Genomic DNA, 16,484 nt, shown 5'->3' on the forward strand with positions numbered 1-16,484 from the left:
CTACAAACCACTGCTGAGAGAAATTAGAGAGGATACAAGAAGAAGGAAAGATATCTCCGTGGGGATTTTAAGATCTTCTGGAGATTTCTTACTGCTAAACTACCTACCTGCCTCATGACTCTCCTGCTCACCAATTCATTTATGGTCCCTTTTGGTGACTGACCTTTATATTTTCTGCGCCTTCACTGGCTTGCCACTTTTGATGGTGCTGACTTAATAAAATGTCTCATGCCACTGTTTTGAGCCAAGATAGTATAGATGTTCCTGTCTAAATAATTATCTAATGTAATCTTTAGTTTACAGATGAGACCATTGTGTAGAAAAAAAAAACAAAAACCACCACTCTTTTATCTAATGTTATTTACTAGTTTCTAAGTACTTGGTGTTACATTTAAAAACATTGATAACTATTGTTATGTATAAAGAATTTAATCATTTTGAAATGTTAATGCTTCCATGCTTCATTTTATGGGAAAGGAGAACATTTGGGCAGTTCAATTATATTTTAAATATTTCCATTTGTAAAGCTGGAGATGTTATAAAATGGAAACATTTTCTTAAAATCTAAATTTCTGGGACATTATAGGGGAGATTGGTATAAACCTATACTCAGACATGAGGCTAACACTGAAATTGCTTTATTTTTTAATAAATGAATTTTTTTCTTGAATTGTCTATTTACCCATCCTTATGCAGAAATCATCTATTATACAGATTCTGATAAGGAAGCTGCCACCAAGTGGCAAATAAAATAAATGGATTTTTTTTTTCTTTTGCTAATCAGCCTGAAGGTGATTAGGTCGTCATCATCTAAGTTCCTTCTTTTTTTGGAAGCTTGGTTTTAAAAGATTTCTATTTTCCAGTCCCTTTTGGAACCTAAACTTTTACATTATTTGTCATAATGTTTTACTGAATATTGAGTGTCCTGATTGCTAATTTCTTTAACTGCAGGATGTTCCACTCAGGTCGAATGTGGAGCTACCATTGGAAATGGAAGCCAAGTCCTCTTCTATTCTTATTTGCTTTATGTATCATGTATGTTCCTCACTCAGGTAAGATACTTTCTCTTTGAAACCCCAAATTTGATAATAATTTCAAGGTCTTCAGTATAAGTGTACTGTTTATTTAAGTGACCTTAACTTTATTTGTTGCCGTTTGTTTTTTCTGTTTCTGTCCTTACAGGTTTTTTTGTGTGTCTCTGTTCTCTCTAGCCTCTCTGAATTCTGTGTGAACACTACTACTTTGAACATTGTTTTACTTGCTTGTGAGTTTATTTCTTGAATCTTTGCTGTCTTCCTTCTAGCTTTATTTATTTATTTAGCCCATATTGAGTGCTGAGATAACTATATAACTGACATTAAAAAGGTGCTAGCGGTTTCTTCTACCGTTGAATAAATATATAGCATTTCGTCCTCTTTTCAAGTTTACATATGGTTACTTATGGAAGGTAGAAACTTTGCTATTTTCATTCATCCTGATTTTATTAGCATGTTCCAATATAAAATAGGAATTTGAAATTAAGTTTTTAGACTGCAGTTTATTGGTATGAAAAAGTTACTTATTACAGTAGTTTGGGAATTTAAATATCTATTTTTTGTAATTACTTTTTTCCTGAACTTCAATATAAAATCTTTTGGTTGTTAAAACCTAATTTTTTTATAAACAGCTAATTATATGAACATGCCAGAGACTGAGGAATGTGAATGATGTTTAAAAGTAAACTGTTTCTTTATTATCTGGTTTTGTCACTGAACAAACTGCATTGCTCTTAAGTCTATTACTCTTTATATTCTCCTGCTTTAATTTTTCAATGTATTATATTTTCCTTTAGACTAAACTATAATGTCAATTAAGAAAATCATTATTTTTGAAGTCTTATGTATTTATTACTTGAGATTTAATCAAGATTTATAAATTCCATACTTATATCTGCATTATTACAAATAATATAAAAGAATCGAGGACATAGATTAACTGCTAAAATTGCTTATTCATGGATCAAAAAATTCAACTTGTATTTAAAATGTAAATACTGTTTTTTCCAAGCCACCAAGTATTTAAGAGTTTCAGCTGCTTACTTGGAAAATCCCTGGCACTTGTTTAATGGCTACAAAACAAAACTGATCTTTGAGTGAATTTTTGGTATGTATTTGTTAGAATTTCATTATAAAGTCACTCTTTCTGTTACTAAGTCATTGCCAGAAAGAGGAAACAAATTTGTAAGGCGATCTGAAAATTAAATTTTTATGATGTACAGTGTTGAACTATTTAATTTTCAAACATGGTGCTCCAAGAACCAAATATGTAATGTGAGATAAATTATGAGATTAAAATCAGTTGGGGTCTGTTTACTTTCATTTTTGTTAGGTCATGAATTTGTAAATTTTTAAGGCTTCTTCAAACCAAAGCACCTTGGGACTATTTTAGATGTCAACATTTTAATTGATATACACGCATTCTTGAATTTTATCACTTGAATAAATAAAATGACACACGTTTTTGGGCTGAGCAAAGGGAATCAACCAGGCTGGGATGGGGCTGAGGCGGGGGAAGCACTTCGGGTGCCAAACCGAAGGAGGCGCTTGCGTTCAGGGCCACGGGAACCCACGTGTTGCAGCTTGTGTTAAGTGACTCTCTCACACAAGATTTTCTTTCTTTTAACTTTTTTCATTATTCCACTTTTCGTATACATCAAATAAGGTTTTGTGACAGTTTTTGTGTTCACTTATGAAGCCAGAACGTTTATATCTACATCTTTCTAACCCTAATTCATTTAAAATGCCACCACCTCACACAGAAATATCTGGACACACAGATGCAGTTTAGGGGTTATTATTGGCATTTTAATATGAAATTTTTGCCTCATGAAATAACTCAGCATGAGATTCCTTAAAATAAACTCACAAACCGTTTACAGTGCATATTACAACTTCAGGTATGTATAATTTTTAGTCTTGTTTTTTACATAAATAAAAGTGTAAGATTACTATATTTTTGAGGCATATTTAGTGCTTAACGACAATGTTATATCTCTACCTACACACTTTGACTTTTTTTTTACTTCTCCGGTTCACCCCCGAATGATCTCAAGTCCAGTCGCTTTAAATGTCATCTTGATGCCAATGTCTCCTAAATCCATATGGTCAGTCCTGGCCCCTTCCTGGACCCTAGGGTCACCTCTTAGGTTGCTAATCCTCATCTACCCTTCGATATATGATAGGCCTTAAACTTCACACGTGCGTACAGGACTCCTGGTTCCTATGTCCTATCCTAAAATCTTCTTCTTCTCAGTCTTTAGAATCCGTCCTACTGTCCTGTTTTCTCCCACCTTCACTATTTTCTAGACACCTTGGCCTTTCTCTTCCTCGGTCATGCCTTCCTAGTGCCCTCGTCTCTCTGACCTCTGAGTATCCACTTTTTCCTAAGAACACGCCTGGTTCTTTTTGAGAGTGAGATCTGAATTTAATTATTATCATCTCAGATAATCCTTTCCTATCCCTCAATTCAAAGGAGCCCCACTGTCACTCTGTCATTTTATGACTGTTTGTGATAACCTGCACAGATTTTGGTTGTTCTCTTGATTGTTAATGATTTGTTAATTTGATTGTGATAGGTAGGTTGGAGAGTTGGAAAACCTTTTTCGATTGTTAAACTTGACATTTAGTTCAGATGATTAAAAATCTGTAGCTTAGTTTGATAACTTCCATAGTTTAATCCATGTAATAGAATTGCAATGTTAAGTCTCCTAGTAGGTAAGTTAACACATGTACTTTCATAGGACACAAAGCAAATAATATACAAGGTTTGTGCCTTTTGGAATTTTAAAAAGTAATATAGGAAAAAACTCATTCTCTCTTGACAAGTGATGAATATAACTTTAATAAGTATTATAACAAAATAACAATTGAATATTTAAACTAGTACCACAGAAATGCAAATTAAAACAATAAGATGTGATTGTTTTTTATCCATTAGCTTGACAACATTTGGAAAGGTTGATAACATCCAGCATAATCGAAGTTGTTGGGAAAAGGGCATTCACTAACACTATTGGCTCTATCTTTTGGGAGAGCAGTTGGGTAACATGTTTTAAAAATTAAGAATGTATGTACTGTTTCACATATCACTCCCACATGTGGACATATATTCTATAAAAGTGAAAAAACATAATAAATATGTAGAGAAATATGTGTCAGTATGTTAACTGTAGCGTTGCAATAGCAAACAATTGGAAAAGACTAATTGTTCATCAACGGGGCAATGATTATATAATTATTTTACTTTCAGACCACAAAATACTATGCAGCCTTTCAAAACAGTGTGGTAAAACTGTTCAGATTGGCTTGGAAAGCTTTTCAAGATAATAACATTAAATTAAAAAGCAAATTATAGAACAATATAAGATTATCCCAGATTTGTAATAGGTTACATTACAAAACTAGGATGTATTATGTGTGTGTGTGTATATATGTATGTTTGTAAAAGCTGTATGAACACGGTATATTAATAAAACATGGAATGATACACATAAGGCTTTTAAAAATGGATTATCTCAGGGGCACAGTTTGAGATGGGGGAAAAAATGTAACTTTATATATGTCTGAGTTTTTTGCCTTGTTACAGTGAGCATGTTAATACTTTTATAATTTGGAAAAAAAAGAACTTGATGATTTTTTTCTGTTTTTTTTTTTTTTTTTTTAAACACTTTAAAAAAAATGGCCAGAGAGACTGTTGAAATATATGAATATTTTCATTATCTGTTAGTCCCTTAAGTTGTTACTCTGGCTCTTTCTTCACTTAATAAGAATCTCTAAAAGGTGTTTCAAATAATAACCTCTTTTTATGTGGCATGACGAGCCATGACTCTGAAGGTGAATGATGACATCTCAAGCAGACAGAGGGTTATGGCTTCAAGTAGAGTGGGAAACAAACAGCCAGAAGCCAATGAATTCCTAAGCAACCAGCAGCCTGTTTCCACACAGATAGCCTTAGTCATGAGCACCCAGGGAAGAGCCTCCCTTCTCTTCTGAAAATCAGTGATATCAGCAGATTGTTTCAAAGCCCAGTGTTATTCTCATATCTATGAGACATCAACAGCTAAAAAAGGGGAAATGTTTCTGGATGTACCCAATCTGGCTTGAATCGTGTACTTTCTAGCCCAGGGCACAGCAGAGTTCTGGAAGGCAGGTGATTAGGCAGAAGGAGTCTTGTGCCTTTTTTGCGTGTGTATGTTAATTTTTCTCATGATCATAGAATGAACAATTATTATCTAGTATCAATTACATTATAATCTGTATTTAAATGTTAAATAGGCATTTAATGCATATTTTTATATTTTATCAAAAGGTTTTCAAATGCCTAGAGAAATAATCCTTTTGTAAATCTGCAAGTTATTTTTTTTAGCCATTTTAGTATTAATGTGTACTTATGTATCTGAAAGGTCAAAAATAAGGCTCTAGCTTGCCCTATCACCATGTGATACCCTCTACCATGTTATGACACATCAAGAAGGCCCTTACCAGATGCCAGTGTTGTGCTGTCAGACTTCCCAGCCTCCAGAACCCTGGCCTGTACAGGATTGAAACTTGGACCTTGGTATTATCAGCATCACACTCCAACCAACTGAGCTCACTGGCCAGTCCTGTATCTAGAAGAATTTAAAACTGGTGTTTAAACAGAAACTTGTACATGAATGTTCATAGCAGCACTATTCACAGTAACCAAAATGTGGAAACAAACCAAATGTCCATTAAGTGATGAAAGGATAAACAAATTGTGGTATATCCATATAGTAGAATATTATTCAGCCACCAAAAGGAATGAAATATATGCTGCAACATGGATGAATCTTGAAAACAATAGACCACATATTCCATTTGTATCCAGAATAGGAAAATCCATGGAAACATAAAGCAGAATAGTGATTGCCAGGGAATGAGGGTAGCAGATAATGGACAGTGACTGCTTAATGGGTACAAAGTTCCTTTTGGGATGATGAAAAAGCTCTTGGACTAGGTAGTGATGATTGTTGTGCAACCTTGTGAATGTACTTAATGCCACTGAACTGTACACTTTAAAATGTTTAAAATGTTAAAAAAATAAGGCTTTAATTTTGCAAACTATTTTGCTTATGATAAATGTGTGTGTCTAATTGTACAAAACTATTTTACATGTAGTGTGTGTGTGTTTCAGTCAGAATCAAAGTGCTTCAAATTTCTTTCTGAAGCTTTTAGCTAAGGAGCTGTTTTCTCTTCCATACCTCAGATTAAATGAACCAATGTGACCAAATAAAAGCCTAAAAAGTTGTATACAGATGTTTCTTTGAGACATCTTTCCAGATAATTTCATTCATGTGCCTTTGGAGGTTCTAAATTCGATGTACATAGTTAAATATAAAATCCTACATGAGAAATCATAAAGTCAATTACATAAACATAAAATGGGGGTGACTTACCTTGCTACCACAGTGACAATCTCAAGTGACCAAGCAGTGTGGTGGCCCACTAATGAAACTGACACCACTTAGGAAGAGGGGGATGTTGACATAGAGTCCACTCTTCACTGGTCAGATAACTTTTGTCCCTACGCATGGTTGTTATGATTTAGAGAAAAATGGTCGATTGAGAATATCTAGACCAGGCAGACCAGGATGGTGATGCGTCTCCGTCAGTCTGAGGAATGTTTCAGTCTCTGTCAACACTAAGTTACATGAAGGCTCTTTGGGGTGGAGCTGGGACTATGGATTCCTTCCATTCATGTCATCCATAACATTGTTGATTTTGTGTTTGGTTCAATTAGTTGTGTTTTTATAAAGTAAAAATCCTGCTGAATTAAAAAAAAAGTGACTTAGAGAAATGGCACATTTACTTTGGAGTAGTGAAGTCAGTGTGAATAACGTGCTGGTCTACAGCTATTTGGAGAGTGGTCATCTGGAAGGGATAACAGACTTATTCTAAGTATCCCAAAGAGCCAGAGCTAGGATAAGGGAGTTGACGCTGTAAGTTCCAAGTGCCTTTCCCAGTCATTGGTTGCCAAAAAATAAAACCAGCTGTTCTTCACATTCCCTGTCCCTGGCAATGGGGACTTGAAGGAATCTCACTATTGAGGAGGAGTTTGTACTAGAAACCTTGAAGGCCTCTTCAGCTTACACTTTAATCATGGAGTATGCATATGTTATACAGTACATTTTTATATACACGTAATTTTAATTTATCTCAAAAGTTCCTTCTGTGTACATTTCTTTTCCACTTTAGCAGCTAATTTTTATATGAACTAGAACTGTACATTGGGCAGGTAACTTTCTTGGACAAGATAAACCTGGGGATCTCTAGACTTTGATAGGTACATACCAACTCTGAGACTTTGGCAGGTACAAAATTACTAATCATTTAAGGAATTTTTCCTTTATTTTTAGCAAGTTGACTATGTGCCTTTTGACACTGTTCTTACAGTAGTGGCAATATCAGAGTATTCAGTAAATAAGGAATGTGGGAAAGAACAAAATGGAAAAGAAACAAAGAGAAAACCCAAATGTATTCCAGATTTAATGAGTAAACCAGAATGTATCCCATAAATGTATTACAGGGTGGGGCAGCAAGGGGAGGAAAGTATGGAGGTTAGATGAGAAAATAATATTAATCCTGCAATAAGCATGAAGTCACAGGAACATCCTTTCCCCTCCATTGAACTAAGATGATTAAACACCTGAAAAGAAAACAAGGTCATTTGCCAGCACATGGGTGGTTCTTACCGGTTCAGATTAACCTTCAGAACCATCTCCTAAAAGACAGTTCTCAGAGAGGAATAAAGTAGCCCAACAGGGACTATGTTACTACTATATTTCTATGGTTAAAACTAATTATCTTGATTTATTTTGAAAGTCATTAAAATATCTACAGCCAGTTAATCATTTGAATGAAATTCATTTTCAGGAAAATAGTTTGAATTATGATGCCTTTCATGTCAAAATGTCTTGGTTCATAGTCATTTCTAAACCACCTTCATTTTAAACTTGTGGTTTATAAATGATATGCTTTTTTAAAAATTACAAAATTTTCTTCAGTGAATCACCTATTAAGAGTCAAAAAAAGATGCCTCTCTCTAATACATTCTGCTCCATGCTTGGTGCTGCTAGTTTAGATAAAAGAGAAAATGTTTGCACTAGAGCTCATATGATGGGTTATGTCAACTCGTTTAAAAATCAGGATCTTTTGTTCTTATTAATTATAAAACTACACTAATCACTATTATTGGTTCGGGCAAAGCTGCAACCATGAGTGAATGCTCATAATATTTGCAAATCTCCAAACAGAAAGATCTTTTAAAAAGATTCTTTACCTGGTCGAAACTTTAAAGAGTATTATTAAAGTAAAATACAGATTTGGAAAGAGAAAATACTCTGAATGAGAATATTAATTCCTGTTTTTATACACATCCACCATTCCTTCCTTCTGTCCTTCCTTTCTTTGCCTTATGCTTTAAACATATTGCAGAAATATGGCATTATATGCAATTGATACTGGCCCCTATTGAGTATAAGTAATAGTTTTGCTGGATTAGTGGCTTTATTGAACAGAATTTTAAGGCAGAGGACGAAAGTTTCTGATCACAGTGATCAGCCACTGTGGCTGCAGTAATGGTGCTATGGGGGAAGGAAGCTAGACTTTTAGAGATAATTTGCATCAATGTTGGGCTTTTAGAGAGCATGTGCTAAGTGTGCACAAAGATTTTGCAGATGTGGCCCCCACCTCTTCCTGAATTCTCTTAAATCAGATTGTGTATACCAATTGTCTTCTGGCTGGCTCATCAGAGGTCAATATTAGCTTTTTACTCAGAATGTTAATCTCATCTCTCTTTAGAGTGGTAACCTGAAAATTTGTTACCTGTACAAAGCTCATGATCACAAAATTTGTTTCAGTGGTGATGAAGACCCAATATTTCAATAAACAATAAAGTTTGAGGTTTTTCTTGTAGAGCCTTTGCTAAATTGTCATAGGGGCTCCCCCACCCCCCATCCCTTCCAGTTTGGTATGCCCTGATGTTTTAGTTGGTGTTTGGTTAGGACTCTCATTACTTATATGATTTGCTTACATGTCTTACATACGTGTATTAGAGAGGTCTGCCTCTTTCATTACCCATTTTAGAAGAAAATTCTCTCTGAATTTTAAATCATTTCTTATATTTAAGGTGTAGTCCGTTTGCAAACATCATGTCACTCATTGTGAAACCACAGAAGTGTTCAGTAGATGGATAGTGAATGAATTTAATTGCCTTCCATGCCGCCCTGCTGAGACTTAGCATTTCCTTTAGCAGGGTGAGTCTAGCTAATCTAAGAGTTTAGGCATTCATTCTTAATCAGAACTTCCACCTCCCCTTCCCCTGCTGTTGTTAAAGTATGTTCAGCATCTGTGAGAGCGTTGCAGTACTTAAAGGAGTTATAGAGAACATAGAGTTAGTATTGCTACTCCTAGACTCATTTAAAAGCTAAGGGCTATGTCATAATAATATACTAATATCTGATCATTTGTGTCTATATATGTATATATCTATATCATCTATCTGTGTGTCTATCTGTCTATGAACATCTGTCTATCTCAGGCTCTTTTCAAAGTCTTGGCTATTCAAAGGTAAATCATGGTCCTTAATATCAAGGAGTTTTAGCATTGATGGAGAGACTGACATAATACAAAAAAAATAATAGAATGCAGAATTGCAAACATAAAGTCAAATGATAACGGAAGAGATCTCAGAAAAGTTTTCACGAAAGAGATAAAGTTAAATGTATCTTCTAGCAGGAGTGATGAGCAAAATATTTAAAAAGTGGTATGGCTTCATCATTGCCCATTTGAACAGATTTTTCTGCAATTAGATTTTCTGCTTAGCTATATAAACTCATGCAGTTGTGGGTGTAGTTTGTACCCAATGAGTATCAGCCCTGATGAAAACAGAAAGTGAGAAGATGGAGAATGGGTATGGGCACGGAGAAGGGTAATGTAGGCAGAGAAAGCAGCAGGGACAAAGGCAGATGCACGGATGCGTCGAGAATGATGTTGTAGAAGCATAAACACTTCTTGTTACTAGAATAAAGGGTCTCTGCAGAAGAGGTAAGGAATGAGGCCAGACAGGCTGGTCGGAGGCCAGAATGGAGGACGTCATGTGAGGGATGAGCTGAGTAATACTTCCAGCCCAGTAGGGGAGATAGATATGTTACCACTAGCTGTAATTCAGTAAGATACATGCAATCGAAGATGAGTGCTGAAGGGCACAAGATTTAAGAACTTCCCTGGGACGTAGTTAGGTTATTCAGGGGCAGAAATTGTTTTCTGTTTATTGAATCTGCAGGGGGGTTTTTTTGTTTTTTGTTTTAACACCTTTGGTATACAAAGTCTGACAGTCTTTTTCATCTTTATCAATGTGAAAGGCAAACGACTATATTACACTTATTTGCATTCTTTGGTTGTTATTAGGTTGCATATCTTTCCATTTGTTTTAAGCCCATTCATGTTTATTTTTTAAAATTATATTGCTATGTTCATATTTGGGGATGTGTATTTGTTTGTTATGCTTTTTCTCTATCGTGCTTTCGTGCTTCAGAAATGAAAGCCTTAGTTTTCCCATTGATAAACAGCATTGATATACTTACCAGAAAGCTGGAGATAGTCGTAGAACTTCAGGCACTCTCCGTGCTTTCTTTTTTGCTCAGACCCATATTTATTTGTGATGAAGGGTTGTTGATTCTAGATCAGAAATGTGTTCTTTGTCTTTATAATCGTGGACTCCAAGGAGCTCATCTCCACCGGGTATATTGTAAGAGCTCCTAAGTAATCTCCCTACATCCAGTGTTTCTGATAAACCGCAGTTGAAATCATGTCACTGCCCTGATTCACTTCCCTTGCAGGTTCTCGTTGCCCTCAGCATGGAATCCATGTCCTTAACTTACATACTTTCGAGGCTCACCAGCTTTGTAATGTTCTATCAAGTCCCTGCCAAATAGTAAGGTATTAATTAAATATTGGATGATTGTAGAAGTTAAGGAATTTATGTTTGCTTAGCAAAAAATGGGATTACCATAGACATTCAGTTATGAAAGAGAAGTTTGTGCTTAGCCTAGATACAGAGTTGATTTTTAAAAACTAACGAGTCAACTCTTTTATCTTTGTGGAGGACTAGCTATTTGAGAGAGGAAATTTCATAAAACTTAACCATAATTATTTCTGCCAAAAGGAGAAAGTGGTGACTTTAAATGAGTACAAAAACCACAATACTTTTTTTTTTTATTATTTTCAGTTCCTCCAAAAATTGAGCTTTTCATGGAAAGACATTTTTTAAGTGCTAAACCAATTTTATCACTATTAAAATGTATCCTCTTTTTAAAAATGTCTATTTTTGTTGAAAACAGAAAGCAGTGGTTACTGTCATAAAATTCTTTCACCGATTCCCTACTCCACTCCCCATTTGGTGATCTTTTTCACAGTTATCCCCACCATCACCTGTATCTTAAACTTTTTATCTTAATTTATACCTTCTCCAGCTTAGCTCAGAAACATACTCAGGTCTTTTCTTTTCAAAACAAAAATTCCCACTTCCCCTCAACCCATTTGTTCTTTTAGGGTACCGTTTTCATTCTTCACTCCCTTCATTTCCACATGTCTTCAGATAGTAGTCTATGGTTTGATTTATTACCTCTTCACCCTTAAAAAATAGATTATTCTGTTTTCAAGATACATTGAAAAGTGTCAGTTAGAGGGAGTGTGTATGTCTATGCAAAAAGTTATATTACAGTTTTCTAAAACTCTAAAGATCTCTGAAGTAGTCTGAACCTCCCCCAAATTTTTTCATTTAAAAAATTTTTTTAAAGTACATAGAACATTTTTGCTACAATAATGTTTGTTCTTAATGGGACAAAAAACCACTTTCTTCATAGAAAGTATGGTTCAGGATGAAATTGTGTCACAAAATGAGATGAATAATGATTTAGAATTTAGTCTATTTATATTCAACTTTTGAGAGAATACCTTTTGTCCATAAAGTTTTTCATATTCCTCAAATGCTCCTTTGGGGGCTTCAAACTTCCTAGCAGCTTATATGATTTCTTTTATTTAAATCAGATTTACAATCTGATTTGCCTATTTGGTTCTGTTTCCCATTCCTGTCTCTTTCCTTTTGAATACTTTCAATATTCCGATCATATCTTAAATTTTTCGGTAAGATACTTATTAGGATATTTATTGCAAAGTGGTTGGTTTAAGTGAAATTGAGAGAAAGACTTTATTCTCTGTCTACTGTGTGTGCTTGGCTTTACTTTACAACAACCTTTCTCTTTGTTATATGTGAAAGCACCTTGAAGTGGGAATTTGGGGCTACTTTAAAATCTCCCATTTGTGGGCAGTAGAGATCATGTAAGATATGTTAATGCTATATGACACAACTTACCAACATTTTGGTCAGAAAAACATGTAGTTCATTGGTTATGTTAAAATACGTTGGAAGTCTTTAACTTTCAGGGCAGAATATATAAACTAAACTGGTTTTGTTATTCATGTAAAGGTAAAAAGTTAAACTTGAAATCTGATAATAAAAATTGTAGAGCTAGGGTTCTACAGAGCTCACAGACCCCTCCAGCCCGTTCACAAACCCTTCATATGCAGGTCTATGAACTAGATAACTGGCAAAAAGGTCCTTGGAGTGTTGGTTGAAGTAGGAATAGCCTTTACTCAGCACACACACATCTAAGAGCTAAGCGATCCACAGGAGAAACTCAAAAACTCAACTGCTACCAGCAAAGTCCAAAGAAAAACTGAGCAGCTGCCAGCAGAGTAAACATGTTCTATTTTTAGATGCAAGCTCTACCGGCCAGCTTCTGCTTCACAAACTGAAGAACACACAATAGCAACAAACTAAAAAGATACATGGGTTCACATGCACACTAACTCCACACACACACAACTTGTTTACAAGAAATGTGCTGCACCACCCCCAACCAGACCTGAGTCCAGGGAGCTTGACTAAATTATTCTATTTTCCCCACAAAAATGAACATATGTAATTTATTTTCCCTATATTTGAAGGAGAGCTTTTCATATTTTAAAAAGTAGGACCATAGTACCTAACAAGTATTTTAAATTTTAATAATCCTAGTCAAAAATAAAATCAGAAAATATATTGTAGGCTATTTCAGTTAAAGATAAAAGAGAATCCTATATTGTTTGAAAGAAAAATGTGCCTTTGAGAAATATATTTTTAAAAATTTAAGCCTATGTTGGATTTTATTTAAACTTTAATAGCACATTCCAAGCACTAAGGAATTTTTGGATGCATCTAAACTAATGATGGGAGTGAGATAGTTGCTTTTGATATCAATAACTCTGCTATCTTAGCTCTGAGTAACTTGATCAATCAGTAACATGAGTCAAAATGCTGAATCTGAAATGAAATTTGGCAGATATGTACTTTTACAGTCTGAAATACCTTCTCAGTGTGTACTGGGGCTTTGTTCCTCATGGACTGTAGGTAGGAGGATACAGTGAACACACTTGGCGAACATTGTGTGCCTCATCTTTTGGCTTCTGTTTCTGGTAAACTAAGGCCAAGGGTGGTTAGAAGAGATTACATTGGATGGTTGATTTCTGTTTTCTGGCTGCATAGCCTGGATATCACTTGATCAAAAATTATCTTCAGTTCTTATTTATTCAATAGATGAATATGGTACAGCAGTTATTGAAATACTCCTATAAGTTGAGAAAGGATCCTATGAATTGAACTCTGATTTTCTATTTTTTACTTTCTAAACATATATTAGAGTAGTAGGACATTTTCAAAAAGCTAATAAATTTTATAATATCTATAAAGCTTTTTCAAAGCCTTTGACCAGTAGGCATCTATATGGATTTTTATTACAGAAATAATTTTAATAAATATTAAAGACAATCTAAATATCCTATAAGAGGAGATTTTATAATTATGGTATTTTTACATTTTGAAAGATACACATATCCCTAACTTTACTTTTTTCAAATGTTTAGTGAAATGGGAAAAAAATTAAAGTGTAATTGAAAAAAGCAGGACATAAACTATGAGTACTATGGTTTTTTAAACAATAGTCTGGGTTAAAAATAAAAAGAAATACAGCAAGATAGCAATCTCCATGCTCTTAAGATTCAGGTATTTACTCTTTTTGTCATATCTTTATGTTTCCAACAATAAACATGCATTGATTTCATAATAATTTTAAATCAATGCATATTCATTGTTTTCTATTTGATATGGATATGATTATAATACTCTTTGATATTATATGTATATAATATGCATATATATAGTATGTATTTACATATTATAAATATGTATTCATACAATGCTCATTGATTATATATGTATATAAAATTCCCTAACCTAATTGTAGTGGTTAACATTTTTGCATGAGAAATCTAGTTTGAATAGTGTTAATCTTGTCCTGAAGACTGGAAATGCCACTTTATCTCCACTAGGTTAGCTAAAATTAAAAAGACTAAAAATTACTGAATTAGTGAAGATGTGGGACAGCTGGAACTTTTATACATTGCAGGTGCAAGTGTAAAATGGTAAACCCACTTTGGAAAATAGTTCAATAGTTTCTTATAAAGTTATACACACACACACACACACACACACACACACACACACACACACACACACTATGATTTAATAATTATATTATTGTGTATCTATCCAGAAAAAACGAAAATATTTGTTCACAAAAAGACTTCTACAAGAATTTCATAACATTATTTGTCATAGCCCAATCTGAAAAAAAATCCAAATGTCCATCAGCATGTAGATGGATAAACAGATTTTGGTATATTCATAAAATATTCATTACTCAGCAAAGAAAGGAATGAACTACTGATACATGCAACAATATGAATGGGGGTCTTTAAAGATCTACAAAACAAGTTGGACAAAGAAAGGGACATAGAGTACATACTCTTTAATTCTATTTATATGGAGTTATGGAATAGGCACAACTAGGCTATATTGCTAAAAATCAGAACAGTTGTTGCCTGCAGGGAGCAACAGACTGGAAGGAGACACAGTAAGATATACTGTATGGATGGACATGTTCCAAATTTTGATTGCAATGTAATTACAAAGGGGTATATATTTATCAACACTTGTTGAGCAACACACTTAAAATCTGTGCATTTTATTGTATGTAATTATACCTCAATTTAAAAATCCATATCTAATTAAGAAAATACTGGTAATAGTTTTAAGATACAATAAAAACAAAATTTCAATACCTCCAGAACTATCAGGATTTTACTACCTATATCAAGAATTAAATAATAGCTTTTTAAAACAGCTTCTTTGTTATATTTGCTGGGGTATTTTTGGCCAGTAGGAAGGAAATATTTAATTTTACTAAATTTGTATTAGTTGTATTTATTCAGATATTTTCAGTAGTTAAGAATTTTTTTAGGAGGAGGATTTCTGCAAAGGATATCAACTTCACCTAGCTCAAGTGAAGCTTCCATTGTTCCTGTCTTTATCCTCTACTCACATTCAGAAGTTCAGGTTATACCTTTGCCTGGCAGCTCCTTCCCGTGAGAGCTTCTTCCCTGCATTTAATGAAAACTAATGCAGCCATCAACATATTTTTGTATTATATTTTTCCTACATATTCTGGATTTTGCTTTTTAATTCGTACCTTATGGAAGACTTACTGATATTTCTGGCTTGTCACCATTAGTGAAAACTAAAGATAAAAAATGAGTGGCTCAGGAAAGCTCATTCCATTTTTTGTCCTGGTTGTATGAATGTTTGTCTTTCCGATTACTTTGTTTTACTTTAATAGAGTGGTTTATCATTTATTTACTATAGAGTGATTTGTCCTCATTTCACAAACTTGAGATCTTTGTGAAAAACTCCACAGGTCTCTTTGCAAATTTGATTGCTCAGCAAATATAAAACATGAACCAGAAAGTAAATTTCAAACACTTGAAAATTCTGACCTAGAGCAGACTCAGCACCTGGCGAGGGGCTTCTGAGGGGTTACTTGTTCTGCTTTGGTTACCAACTTGAGAGGTTACATGGGTAAATAGAGAGTTGAAAGCATCAGTCAAGACAGTCTCATTTCTGAGGACGCACCTGTTATGACTGCACCCCTTGATAAAGGTCATTTTTTTTTTTTTGCCCGTGAATAGTGTAATGAAAATGGAGCTATTGATTGAAGCAAAGTAATCATCAACTGTTAATATTAAGATTCCAGATGATTTGCGGGTTATATGGAAACATCTCTTGAACTCAAGAATGTATCCTTATTGGATGGACCATTTGAGGAAGCACTGTGTTTAATTAACTAAATCCAAAGGGTGAAAAGTGGTATAATTTTGAACTTCAATAAGTATTACAAAATGGTAAGGCTGAATTTTTATATCTTAAAGTCTGTTCTCCTTCCTGAGTTTCATACAAGTTTAAAATTAGCAGATGATTTAACAGATGTTTTG

At 34.1% G+C, this 16,484-nt stretch overlaps 1 protein-coding gene across 3 annotated transcripts in view; it reads left to right on the top strand.

Moving 5' to 3' along the window:
• The first annotated feature begins 952 nt into the window (after positions 1-952).
• The window catches only part of ADGRG6 (adhesion G protein-coupled receptor G6), a 130,598-nt gene continuing 115,066 nt past the window's right edge, over positions 953-16,484 (top strand). For all 3 annotated transcript variants that reach the window (XM_063096557.1, XM_063096558.1, XM_063096560.1), the window contains exon 1: positions 953-1,052. In XM_063096557.1, coding sequence (XP_062952627.1) covers positions 953-1,052 — 100 coding nt within the window. The remainder of the gene's footprint in view (positions 1,053-16,484) is intronic.

Source organism: Cynocephalus volans, chromosome 5 (assembly GCF_027409185.1).
Source record: "Cynocephalus volans isolate mCynVol1 chromosome 5, mCynVol1.pri, whole genome shotgun sequence".
NCBI classification, from domain to species: Eukaryota; Metazoa; Chordata; class Mammalia; order Dermoptera; family Cynocephalidae; genus Cynocephalus; species Cynocephalus volans.